Below are 17,910 nucleotides of genomic sequence, written 5' to 3' on the forward strand. Positions count from 1 at the left end.
ACTTTGCAAATCTAGCCGTGATAGGCTACGGGAATCGTCTCGTAGCCTATCAGGGGGCTTTTTTTTTTTTTTCCTTTCATTGCAATGGCGGCGGTGGCAGCCGGTCAAAAGACCGGCTGCCGCTCCTGCCTCGCTCGAACACCCGCCGAACCGCCGGCTGGACCAGCCACTGGGAGGGACATTCGGTAAAGGTAAATCCCGTCCCGGGGGGGGGGTGCGGGGTGCGGGGGGGTGCGGAGGATTTCTCCCCGAAACTTGTTCGGGGGGCCGAACACGTTGGCGCTCGGCCCCCCGAAGTTTCGGGGAGAAATTCTCCGCCATCCCTAATGAAATTCCCACCAATCCGTACTACTGAGTAGGCAGAAAGAATCCCAAGCCATTGGAGATGAGCAAAGGGTCCTCTGAAACACAAGCTATCATTTCCAGCCAGATTTCAACCCAATATCTTAAACAAACAAACAAACAACCAAAGGGCTAGATCTGCCTGATCTCGTCTGATTTCGGAAGCTAAGCACGGTCAGCCCTGCTTAGTACTTGGATGGGAGACCAGCTGGGAATCAGGCTTCCTGCACTGAGCAGGGGGTTGGACTCAATGGTCTTGGAGGCCCCTTCCAACCCTATGATTTTATGATCTATGAACCTGGAAATGAAACACTGTTTAGTGATCTGCAAGGGATGGGTTTGAATTTTGTTTGAATTGAATTTGGAGGGGAACATCTTTAGGTTCTCCGTTCTCAGCCTGCCCTCAGACCCGTGCACATTTCCCCATCCCTTTTGCACCACTCACTACTGATGGGGTGGTCTGGGGACTTCTTTCTTTACCCTTTCCTTTAACAGTTTAAAGCTGCTTCCTTTCAGCTCCTCAAAAGTGCTGTGCCTGATGTGCGTGATTAAAAACAAAACGAAAACAAAACAATCCTTTGAAAAAGTACAGGAAGTGAAAGTACGTCATGATGTGCTGTTGCTTGCTGGTTAACTCTGTGTGTGTGTGTGTGTGTGTGTGTGTGTGTGCGTGCATGTGTGGATAGATAGATAGATAGATAGATAGATAGATAGATAGATAGATAGCTTCCCCCATGTACCTATGGGGACAACCGCCTCCCTAGCCCGTGCATGCATGCACACACAGACACAGACACAGACACAGACACACACACACACACACACACCCCTCTCCCTGTGAGGCTACTAGGGTCACCCTATGGGGGGGGAACTCACAGCAGGCCCCACAGGTACATTTGCCAAGGAAACAACAGCATATCATCATGTACTTCTACTTGTTATCACACAAAAGCAAAGGTAGCCATTTTTTGCCATAATTTTTTTTTGCAAAATTCCAAAATCCATATTAGTGTAATACCTTTATTAAACCCAAGGATCTTAGGGCTGGGGCAGGAAAACAAAAAACAAACAAACAAACAAACAAAACTGACTTGATGGAACAGGAAGGATCTGCACATTCAAATAAGGCTCTAGCAGGTGATGGGATGGTTTCACCTAGAGTTTCTGGAGCCTCATCTTGGGCTCCTTTGACTTTGCTCAAGCTGGAGACATTTCTGAATAAACTGCTGGAGTGTATATTTTTGGAAATGGGGGATTACACATTTGCCTTTGTCCCAGAAACCTTTGTCCCTGGAACCATCACATCAGCTGCTAGAACCTTATTTGAATGGCCTGCAGATGTCAATGGGATTAGTGCTTAGTTTAGCCAGATGTTTTTCATTTCCTCCAGCTTATTCAGATGCTCATGTTGTTTGCAAAAGAATCCTATTGTTTCATATAACTGTCACTAGATTGCTTTGGTAATATCTATATCTTCTTTTTCTAGATGCTGAACAATCCAGAAAAGATAGCAGAGCAGATCAGCAAAGACCTTGCCTGGCTCTGCTCCCATCTTTTGGCTCTCTGGACCCAATTTCTGGAGGTTGTAACCCTGCATCCAGATGTCACAGCCTATCTTGTTCAGGAGCATCACACTCTACGGGTAACATTGCAAAATGATGCCCAGAAGAAGAAACTGATAGGATGAAACATTATGTGATATTAATTTTAGGGGAGTTCTAGGATTGCCTTTTGCACCCTTAGGGATTCCTCAGAACCACGCATTTCCTTCCCTAAAATCACATGACCATGATCACATTTCTTTCTTTCTTTAGGGCACAATTCACAACAATGAAAATCAATGGGAATTTTGCCACTGTTTCAATGAAATGTTGATTTCAACCTTATTTGTATTGATGGAAACCAGCCAACTTTTAAAGAGTGCTGAGCTGAAGGGATGGCAATTTTCATGCAAAATATTGTCAGTGCTTATGGGCAATGGTGGCGGCGCTGGGGGGGGCATTACTGAAAAAGGGGACACATGTTTACCTATTGGAGCATCCATGTAATCAATCCAGGATGCACATGGCCAGTCCAGGAAGTGCGCTAATTTACTCTCAGTGATGTCAGCACATGACCAAATCTGATTGGTTCAATAACATCCTGACAGGTAATCGCATTCACTATTGAGATCTCTGTATGTTTAGGATCATTCTAGAAAAGAGAAAGAAAAGTGTCCTTCCTTACAGACAGCCCCCCTACCTTGAAACAACTACTCACTAGCAAAAACAGGCCACATAATCAAGATACAAACACAGAGAAGAAACCCTACAGCAAACCCAGATGCCAACCCTGTCCACTTATCTATTAATAAGGCAGCACTATGACAGGGCCTAATAAGAACCCAAGCATCAAGGTTTTGCTCACTTGCTCATCTTCCACTGTGACAATACGGTATCATCTTCCATCAGTGCCCTGTATTTTAACCTGGACAAACACACCCATTTTTATGCAAAAGAATAATGGTCACAAATCTGACACCAGAAACATTAGTATTAAAAAATCAGTGGGGAGTGGGGGTGGGGGGGGATCCTCTAAGGGAATCCTTACAGTGGCTACCCTTGAACCATGGAATTTCAAAGAGAGACTGCAACATGAAACTACTGAATTACAATGTATTGAGAAGTTTGGTTCTATTATCTGTGTCTTGAATAGGGATAATGTGTGTGTGCATGTGTGTTGTTGTTGTTGTTTATAAATCTTGCTACATGTGTTGATGAACTTAGCAATGCCAGGTTGTTTGTGTTACCATTAGCATTGCTTTGTGAATGGTCACCATCAATCTTTTAACATAAGATTATGTCTCTATCTCTACTTTCTGCATTTCACTTCCCTCTGGCCTCTCTGGCTATAATCCCATCCCTTCGACCATGTGTATATACACCTGCACCTTAGGATAACACTTGATGTGTCTTCTGAAGTCCACTGTAGTTCATAAAGCTTATGCCATGATACATTTTTAATCTTTAAGGTGCTATAAGACTCCAATATTTTAAAATCTGTTTCCTCTCGAAGTGCATGCTTCTAAAATTATTTTCTGCATTGTTCAAACATCCTTACTGAATCATGGCTAGGGATGTTGAAGAAATCTGGAAAGGATTCAGATGAGTTCAGATTTCTATGAATCTAGCTTGTGGATTTGGTAGTGGACTGGCTTTTTCAGCATCACACAGATTCCCCGGACTTGCGGACCAGTTTTTCACATCTGTGCTAATGTGCACTTGCACTAATCTGCATGAGTTAATGCGCATTAGCACTCATTCACATCAACTAATAAGGATTAGCACATTTGCACAAGGGCGCATTAACGCTGATGCAAAATTGTGGCTTAGAGCAAATAGAATGAAATTCTGGTTTTAAAAAGCTAATTCCATCAACAAGCAGAAGGCAGAACAAAAGATGCCTGACAATCCACAAAACACAGACAGAACAGATTTAACAACATTTGTACATCCCTAATCACAGTCTGCTTTAGCTAATTCCTAACATTTGTTGTGGCCTTTCACAGCTTCTGAATTCACTTCTCTGAGCAAACTGAGATACAGCTATTTTGTGTATCAGAATTGTGTAGTGATTTTCAATGTGCTTGTGACTCTGATTTCAGAAGAATTAGTTGCATTAGACTTTTGTACATGTAGTATGTTTTGAAGGTAATATGCATTGTAATATATGTTTATCCATCAGGTAAGAAGATTCTCTGAGGCTTTCTTTTATGCTGAACATCAAAAGCTTGCTGTGTTGACTTTCCAGGAAAGCCTGTACGTACTTTTGGATGCATACTTTTCACATTGCTGTGCTAATAAATAATTTTGAGAGAAATCTCAAATAACATTAGATGACTTTGACAGATGGACAGTCTAGCAGAACAGAGTGGAACATTTCTATTTGCTTTATGTCAAAATTAATTCTTTTCCACCCCTCTTGTATTTGTGCCATGGCAATTGCTAAATTAGGCATTTCATATTTTGCCTTTTTAAATAACTTAATAAGCATGTACAAATACAATGATCTCAAATGTACATAGGCATTTGCAACAACTTAAAGCGAGTACCTCTCTAATATATCTATATATCTAATACTACTCAAATAAGAGAGGAAAATCTCAAGTTCTCCCGCTCTTCCTATATCGGCATTCCCCAATGTGTGTCTTGAAGTTGGGGATGAGTTTACCCCTTCTTCCTTGGAGGAAGGAAAAGTGAGAAGCCAGTGTGTGAGGCCCAGCAGGAAAGATGGACCAACAGGATGGAGGCTTTGGGGCTTCATTAAAAACACAGGCATTGTCTCCTCTGTGTAGAGTTTTCACCAGAGCATTCCCACTCCCTATCCAAAACGTAGGATTGATTAATTGCCTGATGGGAACTTTTAGGGCAGGTGTGCAGAACCTCAGGCCTGGGGGTGAAACGTGGCCCTCCTGGGGTCCCAATCCAGCCATCTGGGGTTCCCCAGATGGCCACACCCTTTCCCACAGCCACCAATAGTTTGGCAGTTTCTCAGGTGTTATGCATTGTTTCTCCATTTTAAAACGTTGAATTGCCCCTCCTAAGGCTTAGTTCCCCTTCATGGATCACTGCCTTGTTGTTGCGAAGGGGCTTGCATAACTAAGTGAAGCCATAAGCTATGCTGTGCAGGGCCACCCAAGATGGACAGGTCATGGTGGAGAGTTCTGACAAAATGTGGTCCACTGGAGAAGGAAATGGCAACCCACTCCAGTATTCTTGCCAAGAAAACCCCATGGAATGTATCACAAGGCTAAAAGATATGACGCCGGAAGATGAGCCCCTCAGGTCGGAAGGTGTCCAATATACTACTGGAGAAGAACAGAGGGTATTTCCAAGTAGTGCCAGAAAGAGTGAAGTGGCTGGGCCAAAGCCAAAAGGACACTCAGCTGTGGATATGTCTGGTGGTGAAAGGAAAATCCAATGCTGTAAAGAACAATATTGTTTAGGAACCTGGAATGTCAGATCAATGAATCAAGGTAAGCTGGAGGTGGTCAAACATGAGATGGCAAGACTGAACATCGACATCTTGGGAATCAGCGAACTAAAATGGACAAGCATGGGCTAATTTACTTCAGGTGACCATCATATCTACTACTGTGGGCAAGAATCCCTTAGAAGAAATGGAGTAGCACTCATAGTCAACAAAAGGGTGGGAAAAGCAGTACTGGGCTACAATCTTAAAAACAATAGAATGATCTCAGTGCGAATCCAAGGCAAACCATTCAACATCACAGTTATTCAAGTCTATGCCCCAACCACTGATGCTGAAGAAGCTGAGGTTGATGGGTTCTATGAAGACATACAACACCTTCTAGAACTAACACCAAAAAAAGATGTCCTCTTCATCATAGGGGATTGGAATGCTAAAGTAGGAAGTCAAGAAATCACCGGGATAACAGGCAGGCATGGCCTTGGTGTACAAAATGAAGCAGGACAAAGGCTAATAGAGTTTTGACAAGAGAACACGCTGATCATAGCAAACACTCTTTTCCAACAGCACAAGAGGCGACTCTACGCATGGACATCACCAGATGGTCAATATCGAAAACAGATTGATTATGTCCTTTGCAGCCAAAGATGGAGAAGCTCTATACCATCAGTAAAAACAAGACCCGGAGCTGACTGTGGCTCAGATCATGAGCTGCTTCTTGCAAAATTTCAGCTGAAATTGAAGAACATAGGGAAAACCACTAAACTATTCAGGTATGACCTAAATCATATCCCTTATGAATATACAGTGGAGGTGAGGAATAGATTTCAGGGATTAGACCTGATAGACAGAGTGCCTGAGGAACTATGGACAGAGGTCTGTAACATTTTTCAGGAGGCAGCAACTCAATCCATCCCAAAGAAAAAGAAATGCAAGATAGCAAAGTGGCTGTCTGATGAGGCTTTACAAGTAGCTGAGGAAAGAAGGGAAGCGAAAAGCAAGGGAGAAAGGGGAAGATATATCCAACTGAATGCAGAGTTCCAGAGAATAGCAAGGAGAGACAAGAAGGCCTTCTTCAATGAACAATGAAAAGAAATCGAGGAAAACAACAGAATGGGAAAGACTAGAGATCTCTTCAAGAAAATTGGAGATCTCAAGGGAACGTTTTGTGCAAAGACGGGCATGATAAAGGACAAAGAAGGCAGGGACCCAGCAGAAGCAGATGAGATGAAGAAGAGGTGGAAAGAATACACAGAAGAACTATACAGGAAAGATCTGAATGTCCCTGATAGCCATTATAGTGTGGTCACTGAACTTGAGCTGGACATCCTTGAGAGTGAAGTCAAGTGGGCCTTAGGAAGCATTAGTAACAACAAAGCTAGCGGAGATGACAGTCTTCTAGCTGAGGTATTTAAAATCCTAGAAGATGATGCTGTTAAAGTACTGCACTCAATATGCCAACAAATTTGGAACACTCAACAGTGGCCACAAGACTGGAAAATGTCAGTTTACATTCCAATTCCAAAGAAGGGCAATGCCAAAGACTCTTCAAACTACCGTACAATTGTGCTCATTTCACATGCCAGCAAGGTGATGCTCAAAATCCTACAAGCTAGGCTTCAGTAGTATGCGAACCGAGAACTACCAGAAGTACAAGCTGGGTTTCGAAGAGGCAGAGGAACTAGAGATCAAATCACCAACTTTCGCTGGATCATGGACAAAGCAAGAGAATTCCAGAGAAACATCTATTTCTGCTTCATTGACTATGCTAAAGCCTTTGATTGTGTGGATCACAACAAACTGTGGCAAATTCTGAAAGAGATGGGGGTACCTGACCACCTTACCTGTTTCCTGAGAAACCTGTACAAGGGTCAAGAAGCAACAGTAAGAACCAGACATGGAACAACTGATTGGTTTCAAATTGGGAAAGGAGTACGACAAGGCTGCATATTGTCACCCTGCTTATTTAACTTATATGCAGAGTACATCATGAGAAACGCCGGGTTGGATGAATCACAGGTCGGAATTAAGATTGCTGGGAGAATTATCAACAACCTCAGATATGCAGATGATACCACCCTAATGGCAGAAAGTCAAGAGCGTCTAAAGAGCCTCTTGTTGAGGGTGAAAGAGGAGAGTGCAAAAGCTGGTTTGAAACTCAACATTTAAAAAAACTAAGATCACGGCATCTGGCCCCATCACTTCCTGGCATATGGAAGGGGAAGAAATGGAAGCAGTGACAGATTTCATTTTCTTGGGCTCCAAGATCACCGCGGACGGTGACTGTAGCCATGAAATTAAAAGACGCTTGCTCCTTGGGAGGAAAGCTATGGCAAACCTAGACAGCATAGTAAGAACCAGAGACATCACATTGCCGACAAAGGTCCGTCTAATCAAAGCTATGGTTTTCCCAGTAGTAATGTATGGCTGTGAGAGCTGGACTATAAGGAAGGCTGAGCGCCGAAGAATGGATGCTTTCGAACTGTGGTGCTGGAGAAGACTCTTACGAGTCCCCTGGACTGCAAGGAGGTTAAACCAGTCCAACCTAAAGGAAATCAACCCTGACTGCTCATTGGAAGGACAGATACTGAAGCTGAAGCTCAAATATTTTGGCCACCTAATGCGAAGAGAAAACTCCCTGGAAAAGACCCTGATGCTGGGAAAGATTGAAGGCAAAAGGAGAAGGGATGGCAGGGGATGAGATGGCTAGATAGCATCACCGATGCAATGAATATGGACTTGAGTACGCTCCGGGAGAGAGCGCAGGACAGGAAGGCCTGGCGTGCTATGGTCCATGGGGTCACGAAGAGTCGGACACGACTGAACGACTGAACAACAACAAAAGGCTTAGTTACTTGTAATAAGAGCTTTAAGTTAAAATATGCTGGTATGTTTTTGTTGTAGTTGTGGCCCTGCCACGTTTTCCTTCACCCCCAACCACCACTGGAATGTGGCCCCCAAGAGGTTCTCCAAAATAGAATTGGGCCCTCAGGCTGAAAGAGGTTCAACACTCCTGGTTGAGAATGTTTCCCCGATCGTGTTCCCCATAATTGACTTCTGGGAGTGCTTGTTTGTCTGGCCTGTTCCACATTGCATGGATTCCTAGGAGAGGAATATTGGATTTAGCTGATTTGGCAAGATTTGTATTGGTCACTGGTAGAGATGTGCGAACCACTGCCGCCCGGGTTCTCCAGGCACCCGCCCAGCCCCTGCCCCCACTTGCCAGTCCCCAGACTGCGCTCGAGCCCCTCCTGCACAAAAATGTTCATTTTTGCACATACACAGATATGTGCATGCACAAAATGAGCATTTCACATACGCAAATATGCTCATTCACAAGAATGCACATTTTTGTGCATATGCAAATATGCACATTTTTGTGATCACCATTTTATTTTTTGAAAAAATGGTGACCGTGGAGCTTTATGAGGCTACCAGGTTGTGTGTGGGCTGCTCGTTAAGCAGGGGCAGGGAGCAAGCAGGGGCGAGGGCTTAGTGAGTGGGGCTTGGGAGTGTGGGCAGGGGTGAAGGGGCTGCCATATTCCAGGACAGAATCAGGTGCCCATACCATCCCTAGTCACAGGAGGCAGATCAGTGTGAGGAGGGTAGAAGAAGTTCCCTTTGTGAGCACCCTGAGGAATCTTAATGGTGAAGGGTGTTTATCCAAACAACATTTATGATCTAGCGGAATTGTCCTTACATTCTTAAGTCAAACTACTGGCTCCTGTGTAGAACAATGGAAGTCAGATAGAGGAAAAAAGTGCTTCTTACTCCATCTCCATTTTCCTTACTTTAGTTTGTAACAACTCCTTATTTTCTAATAGAACCACCCCTCTCAGACAGGGGGAATTTGAAGCCAATATGAATGAGTGATGGGTTCAAGGAGAGGATAGATTACAGAGGTAAAGCCAGTATGTTGGGGTTTGGGTATATTGTATTTCATATTTTACAGGAGAGGACATTGTGTGTTTGTCTTAAAAGGAAATTATGGTTACTGGACACCATGGTTATTTAGAAGAGAGAGGAAACTCAGTCCAATGGAACTGGAGAGAAGCAAGTTATCAATGAAAATTAATTGTTGGGTTTCCCTGTTTTCCAACAGTATCCAGCATCATAGCCAGGTTTCATCAGAAGTCCGGAACTCTGAGTACCTCACCAGCATGCCGCCCCTGCCTGTAGAGTGCCTCGACATAGATGGAGACTGGAGCACGCTGCCAATTATTTTTGAGGACAGATACGTAGATTTCCCCTACAAAGGTGGGTCATATCATATGCAAAGCTTTGGCTGTAGTCTTTAAGAACTTCACACAGTTATCAGGGTAAGCTAGGGATGTACAAGAATTTTGCTGCTGTTTGCAGAACATGCAGACGTATCCCGTTGGCAACCCCAAATGCGAACAGGAGTGGGAGTAAAATTCTCGGGGAATGTTTGCAACTTCCCGAACTTGTGTTCTCCCAAAAATATGCATTTTCATGCTTTAGCCTATGGGGGGAAATGCCCATTTTGGGTGTGCACTCTTAAAAATGTGCATTCCCCCCCCATCAAAGAAAAAGACACTCATGTTTAGGAATGCGAACAAGACAACCTGAGCTTTGAGGAGGAATTCAGAGAACCTCAAAGGGCTCAAACATCACCCGCTTGCCCATCCCTAGGGTAAACAATCATACCAGTTACACATGTGATGGGCCACAATGATTGAGGTCTGCATTAGTTGATACTGCAGCCTGTTCTTGTTAATGTGCACCATGATGTGCAATCAAGCCAATTGTACATGTGGTGAGCAACAATGACTCAAATATGTTCTGCTATGCTTTTTAATGGGAATCATGGCACTCAACTGCAGAGGATAAGAACACACAATGTGCAATCATGGTTTGGATTCACTTTGCAAAAATGGAATCTATGTGTCCAAGAAAGATGAAACTACCTATGGAAAGAAGGGGTCAAGTTACATATATCCGTGTACATGGGTTCCTTCTTCTCCCCAACACTCACCCCAAAGCAAATAGTTTTGCAGCCTTTCACATAGGAGTGAGAAAATTTCCAAAAGGGAATTTTTCAGGAGGCAGAAATGTTCATGAAATGTACCCACCCAGTTTGATTCAGCAGTACTATGGCCATGGCCATGTAGAGCAGGGGTGGGCAACTTGTGTGGCCCTCCAGATCTTTTAACTCACAAGTGTGCCCCTCCAGATGTTTTGACCAACAACTCCCATGATATTTTACCACTGGCTATGCTGGTTAAGGCTGATGGGAGCTGTAGGCCAAACTCTGGCAGGCCGATACTTGCCCACCCCTGATGTAGAGGAAGTAAACTTGCACACCCATAGTAACAGACAATACTACCCAGCAGCCATTTGAACATGTGTGGTAGCACATTTTTTGCACACTGCACTCATGTGCATCTCAGCTACAAAGCAGCACATTCAACTATGGACATATTGGGTCAGATGTTACTTTCTCTGCATGAGTCTATCCATGGTGCTGTTCCATGTTAACATCTTTATTTCCACCATCCAAACCAGTCCTACATGTGTAGTGCTGCCACCAAGAATGAAATTTGAAATGAATTGAATGTTTCCTTCTAAATTGTACATCAGAAGACTTCTTAAACTTATCTGGGAGGTTTCGCATGCCACCTCACTATCACCAGAATATTCCCAAACCAAAATGTGAATTTGGAAGCTCCTCCTCAGGCAAAGCATGCAAAGAACGCTGTGAGGAGCTAAATTATTTTTGATAAGATTAGTAACATTTCTTGGGATGGGGTTTTGCACATGCCTTCACATGTGTTTAGTATCAGGCTGTTAGTTCTAGTGAAATGATTATTTTCTGGTGTTGGTATAATAACTCAGTGTGAGCAGTTTTATTCTTAGTCTTTATTTCTCTTTCAGTTCAGGACTTAGACATTTTGTCGAACTATGTGGTTTCTGCTGTGGACAATTCACAAGTGGACTTAGAGAAAAATGGGGATCCTTCCTCAAACAATGATAGCGATTTAGCAAAGGGGGATTTCAGGAACAATGTCCCATTCATCATCCATACAGATAGGATAAATGGGAAATCAGTGTATAATGGCAGCTATCCAGATGGAGATTCCTGTATGGTCAAGAGTTTCAAGGATCACTCCACAACTCAGGTATATACAAAGAATGGAGGTGTCCAGTTCTGTGACAGTCAGTCAGAGCTGGCTAGCAGTGTAGTGTCTGGTTTGCAAACAGATCTTGTGAAAGATCCTCCAGAAAGCCTTAAGAGACAGATGGAGTTTTCAGAAAGCAATGACAGACTCACAACAGAGGTGGAATATTTGGACATGAACCCAATGTGTGATAGTGCCTACCAAAGAGAAGCAACGCTTGTCATGACCACTGTGTGTGACAGTGGCACCTATGGACATCCCAAACTCTTGGATGGGATTGAATTGAGTCAAGCTGCTAAAAGGGACAATTGTGAGTCTACTCTCACTTCAGACAAACTCACATTGAATGAACAAAATGGCTATGAGAAAACAGTGGATCAGGGTGGTGAGTTTATAATGCCAGCATTGAGGACATTTGATGAAAATGACCATTTTGGATCACTGAGCCAAATAAAAGATGTTGAGGAGGCAAAATCTTTTCAGAAGGAGCAAAGAGTAGAGGAGTGTGAAGAGTTTAGCTTGTCATCAGGGGTCATTAAGAGATCTTCGTCACTAATCTCAGACTCAGGAATTGAAAGTGAGCCCAGCTCAGCTGCTTGGTCTGATGCACGGAGCAGGGCCTTGGAGTTGCCTAGTGATCGGGAGATCCTTCACCAGCTTGTCAGAAGACATGCAATCCACCGGAACTCTCTAGAGGGTGGACACACAGAAAGCAATACAAGTTTGCCCAGTGGCATACAAGCCTCCCTCACCTCTATTAGCTCCTTGCCATATGAGGAGGAAGAGAGGGAGATGGAACCCAACAAGCTAACAAAATCTATCTCAGCCCCTCAGATCAGTAGCCCTGAGGAGTCTGTAGATGACATGGATATATCCAAGCATGCTAAAACCATCTCAGACATAGCAGAGGGACAATATGTGGAAATAGAGGGTGCCAGAATGGCAATAAGTGGAAATATTTCCATGTGCCAGAATGACAGAGAAAATGGAGGACCACAGCTGTCAACTGCTACTATAGAGCATCCCAATTCTGACTTTGAATGTAAGGGTGGCATACCAGAAGCTGTTGCAGGCTTTTCAGAGATGGACTTTAGCTTGGAAGCAGCAGGAGAATCTACGCTTCTAAGGCAAAATCGGGATCTAGATGAATACCAGTTGCCAAAGGGAAAAGAGGAGGTCCATGTGGGAAGAGTGAATGATTACTTGGACACACATGCAGCTCATCCTGATACATACAGCAAGAAGGCAAATTTACACATAGGCCACAGTTTGTATTCCACAAATGTTGACGCTTTCTCAGACTGTGAGAACCATACAACAGCGTTTTGTTATGCTATCCCAGCCTTATCAGAGGTTGCATCTGAACCTGTCTCCACAAAGGGGCACTGTGGCACTCTTGCCAATGGTAAAATAACATGTGGTGGAGAAATTCCCAACTTACAAGAAATTGAACTGGACAACAGATCTGGGTGTGGATCCTATTGTGCTGAACCAGAAAACCGAGAGCTCAAAATTGTGGCTAACACCACAGGATTCTATTCTGTGGTTCCAGAGGCACTGGTACTTGAGGGCAAAAAGGCAATTGAGGTGGTCAACTTATCTGTGTCTTGCACAGCCACATGTCTTCCTTTTTCATCAGTTCTCAAAGAGAAACCACCAGTGGCTGGATTCTCCTCCAAGCAGGTCACTTCTCCTATCACTCGCCAACCAGTGGGCTCCTTCGGGGTTATCTCCTGTGAGCCCAGTGACATGGCTGAAGAGGTCAATGAAAGAATGCTTAGGTAAGGAATTATTTAATTATTTCTTTAAATTATTTATATTCTGCCTTTCTGCCTGAACAATAGCTCTCTAAAGAGGCTGACAATAAGCGTGAATGAATTCCTAATAATGACATTTAATAAGATTCCTTTAAAAGGCAGTGGTGATTTTAAAAGCTCGGGGAGCGTGGAGGGGGCAAAGATGGACAATGTCTACTCTCCAGGCCTTAGAAGTTGCTGCTGGTGGTGGTGTGGCTGTGTGTGCTGTCTTGCAGACAGAGCCAGGTAGCACCAGATGTTTTTGTCTCTGGGAGATTGGGGGATCTCCTCACATGGGCAGCTGAATAATCTGCTGCCCCTAGCTCTTCCTGGTAGTGGGGTGGGCTGATGAATTTACTTTTTTAATTATTACATATATAGCCCCCTTTTTTTTCCTTCAAGGAACACAAGGCAGCTTTCATGATCCTCCTCCTCTGACTCCATGTTATCCTCACAACCACCCTGTGAGGTAGGTTAGGCCGAGAGTCAGTGACTGGCCCAAAGACACCCAGTGAGCGTCATGGTTGAGTTTGGACTTGAACCTGGATCTCCTGAGTACAACACTCTAACCACTACACCCTAGCTCTCTGAAGGCTCTGGGGAGATGGTATTGGGAAATGTCCATTCCCTAGCCCTTAAATGCTGTGGCTGCCCAAAAGGATGTCCAAGGACTTTTCATTCCTACCATGCACAGATGGCTGTAGGGATGTACGAAACACTTACCTGGTTCCGTTCCGGGGCATCTGTGTGGGGGGGGAGAAGCTCCACTCTGTGGTGACTCCATAGAGCCGCCAGTCATGGCCAGCCGCAGCCAGAATTCTGGCCACTGCCAGGCTGCTGCGGCCACAAATGGCGGCCGCTATGCCGGCCGCCATTTTTGTGGCTGCCAAGCCGCGATAGGCTAGGTAAGTATTTACATAGCCTATCACGACAAAAGGCAGCCACGCAAATGGTGGCTGCTATGCCATTTGTGTGGCTGCCAAGCCGTGATAGGCTACATAAATACTTACGTAGCCTATTACGGCAAAGAGCAGGGGCGCAAATGGCGTAGCGGCCACCATTTGCACCCCTGCTCTTTGCCGTGATAGGCTACATAAGTATTTACTTAGCCTATCATGAAGAAAGGCAGCCATGCAAATGGTGGCCGCTATGATGGCTGTCATTTGCGGCGGCAGCAGCCTGGCAGTGGCCGGGAGACCAGCCGGAGCTGCCACCGCATCTGCCGCTGCTGGAGCCGCCCGAGCCACCCGAGCCGCCAGAGCCGCTGGAGCCGCCACCAGGTACGCTCCATCCCAGCGGAATTTTGCAGGGTGGTGGTGGGGGGAGGCCATTCCGCCACAGATTCCAGGGGGCCAGATTCTAAAGAATCTGGCCTCACTGGAGTCAGTGGCAGAATTATCTCACATCCCTAGGGCTGTAATGTCCTGGATCCAAGGGGCTCATTCAGTACTTCTGATTATGACAGTGGTTGTTATATTGGAAGAGTACTGGATGTACTTCCCCAGAGTTCAGTGACTCCTCTACTAAGTCATTGGGTTAAGTCCAGGGATGGATAAATCTGTCTGTTTCATTTTCTATAACTTCACATTATTTTCAAACACAGTTTGATCTATTCTCTCTCTGCATCATCATTTCACATTTTCCCAAAAAGTTTGCATGAAATTTTGTATGTATTTTTGTACACAACTTTCTGTAATAGATGCATTTTTGCAAGTATTTTTCCTGAATATATTTTGTTTGGTATTTTCCCTAAGTCATACATTTGTGCATGCATTCTTTGATCAGAGAACTGTACTGCAAAATTTGGAGAATCGCAATATAAACAATGGATATTCACATTCCAGTTGGTGCATTAGTAGGGGTGATGGTCATGGAGAAATCTGGCCCTTTTTAGGCTCTCCAGATTTCCCCAGAGCCCCTGGCTTGGCTTGCATCTGTGAGCTGAGCCATGGGCTTTTCCCCAAATCCAGGAGCTCTTCTCAGTCCCCCCCCCCCCTTAAATACATATGTACACAAATTGTGGCTGTAATCTGTATAAATTTCAGCCTTAATTTGTGCAAGTGGGCTATAATACGTTTAAGAAAATTAAGCCTATTAGGGCCACAATTTGCACAAATTAAGCAAATCATGGCAAAAAAAGGGGCAAAGCTTCAAATTGTGGCTGCAATTTGTATAAATGTTGATTTAATGGGAGGAAATAAAGAAAATCTAAGAGCTGCATCGAGTCGGACCACCTCGGGGATAAGCAAGCCAAAGTCTGGAGGGCCAAGCTGATGAAAGCTTAGCGATCTTCACCCTCTGGGCAGATTCCTTTGATGTGACATCCCTACACATTAGTTCAAGAAGTGCAAATTAGATCAGTTCATATTAAAAGTGAAGCAAACTTATTTCTCTCCCAAATCTAGTTAAGTCTTGGTAGCTCTTTGCTTCTATCTCTTTCTATGAAACCATGCTTTGCTTGCTCAAGCCCAGATTTTGAAGGGGCAGGCAACAGTAACTCTGAATTTTTTAAGAGGCGGTATAGTCCAGTAGTAAATAATCGCTTTGCTTGTATAGAGCTCAACATGGACACATTTTGCCTTCTATCCTGTGCCTTTTGCCATTCAACCCAGAACACTCACTTTATCAGAACATGTAGATTGGCTTTGAGTAATTAGCTTTGTTCAGGCAGTATATCCATTCCATTTCATTCTACGTAGAGCACCTTCCTTGTATAGCACTTTTCTTCAGGGTCTCTAAAGGGACACACAGCAAAGGCCTTGTACAGGGACAATTAACATACATCATTTTATTTTCTTAATTAAAACAATAATAATGCACATGCAATAATTTTACATGCATAACAATTCACTTCTCACCAAAACAATAAAACAGAGCACAGCCCTCCCAAAGTTCTGTCTTTCAGCTTGAGTCCACAATAAAAATATAAATAACACTTCTCTCTGAAGCTTGATTTTTTTCTGCTGGCCAAAGAAGGAAAACTCTCTATTCAGTTCACACCAGCTCTTCAGAAATCTCTTCAAAAAGGACCAGGGTCCGGTAACACGGGAACAACTTTGTAAACATCTCTTTATACAATATAAATGAGGATAACCAAACAGGGAACTCATAGTGTTTGTTTAAAAAAGAATCGTGATTCTATAAAAACATTTCAACAGTTAACCTCCCTACTAATCTGTCTCAAGGGTTCAGGGTCTTACAGAGAGGAGAAAGCAAACTTCTTCCACACTGCATTTTGGTAACTGCCTAAAATGGTGGCCACTCCCTATCTCACACCTTTACTGAGCATGTGCAGGAATATTCCCACTCAGAATTCTTAAAGAAAGATATACCAGTGGGTTATACTTGCATACACATTGGGGGTCTGTTCAGGTAGAAGGTTCTCATCCTAATCAGAAGTGCAGAACCTCAGACCTGTGGGCCAAATCTGGCCTGCCTGGTGTCCCAACCTGGCCTTGCAGGGTTACCCACATGTCCACACTCCCATCCCTGACCCCACCAGCTTCCCTGAGCACCAACAGTTTGGTGGTTTCCCAGATTTCAAGCAGCTTTTCTCCCATTCTAGAAGGTGGAAGTGCCTCTCCTAAGGCTTATGTCCTGTCCAGCTTGGTTCAAGGCACCCAGAGGGGCTAAAACTAGCAAGGTACATACAGGCAAGGACCTGGAAAGTCAGGCTGGGGCCAGGCCAGGCCAGTGTAAGAGTGCTGAATAGACAGGCGAGTTAGACCAGGCAGGGTCTTCCAGGATCCCTGGAATAGAGCCAGGTAAGTGATCCACCCACCTCTAGGACCTTGGCTAGCTCCTGGCTAGCTGAAATTCAAGCAAGGAGAACTGTTCATTCAGCAACAGTGAAAGGCTTTATGAAGCCTTTGTAAAGCCTTATGAAGGCCAGCAGTTCAAGACCTGTACTTAACTCCACCCCCTGGGAGAAGTAGTTTGTTTCTTGACAGCTTAGTTACGGGCAGTCAGAGCTTTAAACTAAAATATGCTGGAATTTTGACCCTGCCCACCACTGCTAGAATGGATCCTCTGCCCCACCCCCAAGAGTTCCTCCAAAATAGAATTCAGACCTCAGGCTGAAAGTGGTTCATCTCCTCCATTATAATCTATATGGTTTCAATATCCCTGATACTTAGTCCCTGAATAGGGCTAAAGAGTCCAGAAGCTGCCAGGTAGTGGGGGAGGTAGGCAGGGGGCAGGACATTTATCAGTGGGAATTTGAATGGCTGCTGTTTGCATTGGGAATTGAACATCTGAGTTTGGTTGTTTCCCCTACAATTGATACATTCACTGTTGTGACAGCCCACCCCCACCCATCAGTGAATCCAATGGTAACACAAGTCACTTCTTATTGAATGTCCAGTTCAGCTTGTGATTAATGTATTCTCCAGTTTTTATCAGGCCAAAGAAAAATTTAAAAAAGAACTGAAGACTGAAGGATTTCTGTACAGTGACTTATCTGTACTAGCTTCTGATATCCCATATTTTCCACCAGAGGAAGAGGAAGAAAATTTGGAAGATGGGATTCACCTAGTGGTCTGCGTCCATGGGTTGGATGGTAAGGACAAAGACAGACATGGGGATGATTATGCTTCTCAGTGTGGGATGTTCACTCAATATATAGCCAATGAGGATAAGCTTGCAGATGGCTGCAGAGTTATACT

The 17,910-nt window shown here is 44.2% G+C and overlaps 1 protein-coding gene across 1 annotated transcript in view; it reads left to right on the top strand.

Annotated features, from left to right (window-relative positions):
- FAM135B (family with sequence similarity 135 member B) overlaps nt 1-17,910 on the top strand; it is a 186,134-nt gene that overhangs the window by 132,382 nt on the left and 35,842 nt on the right. The window contains exons 9-13 of the mRNA XM_084848731.1: nt 1,829-1,984; nt 4,066-4,139; nt 9,413-9,567; nt 11,206-13,231; nt 17,638-17,804. Of these exons, the coding sequence (XP_084704857.1) occupies nt 1,829-1,984; nt 4,066-4,139; nt 9,413-9,567; nt 11,206-13,231; nt 17,638-17,804 (2,578 nt within the window). The remainder of the gene's footprint in view (nt 1-1,828; nt 1,985-4,065; nt 4,140-9,412; nt 9,568-11,205; nt 13,232-17,637; nt 17,805-17,910) is intronic.

This window comes from Heloderma suspectum, chromosome 4 (genome assembly GCF_057233095.1).
Source record: "Heloderma suspectum isolate Gila_16-S chromosome 4, 16-S_ref, whole genome shotgun sequence".
Classification (NCBI taxonomy): domain Eukaryota; kingdom Metazoa; phylum Chordata; class Lepidosauria; order Squamata; family Helodermatidae; genus Heloderma; species Heloderma suspectum.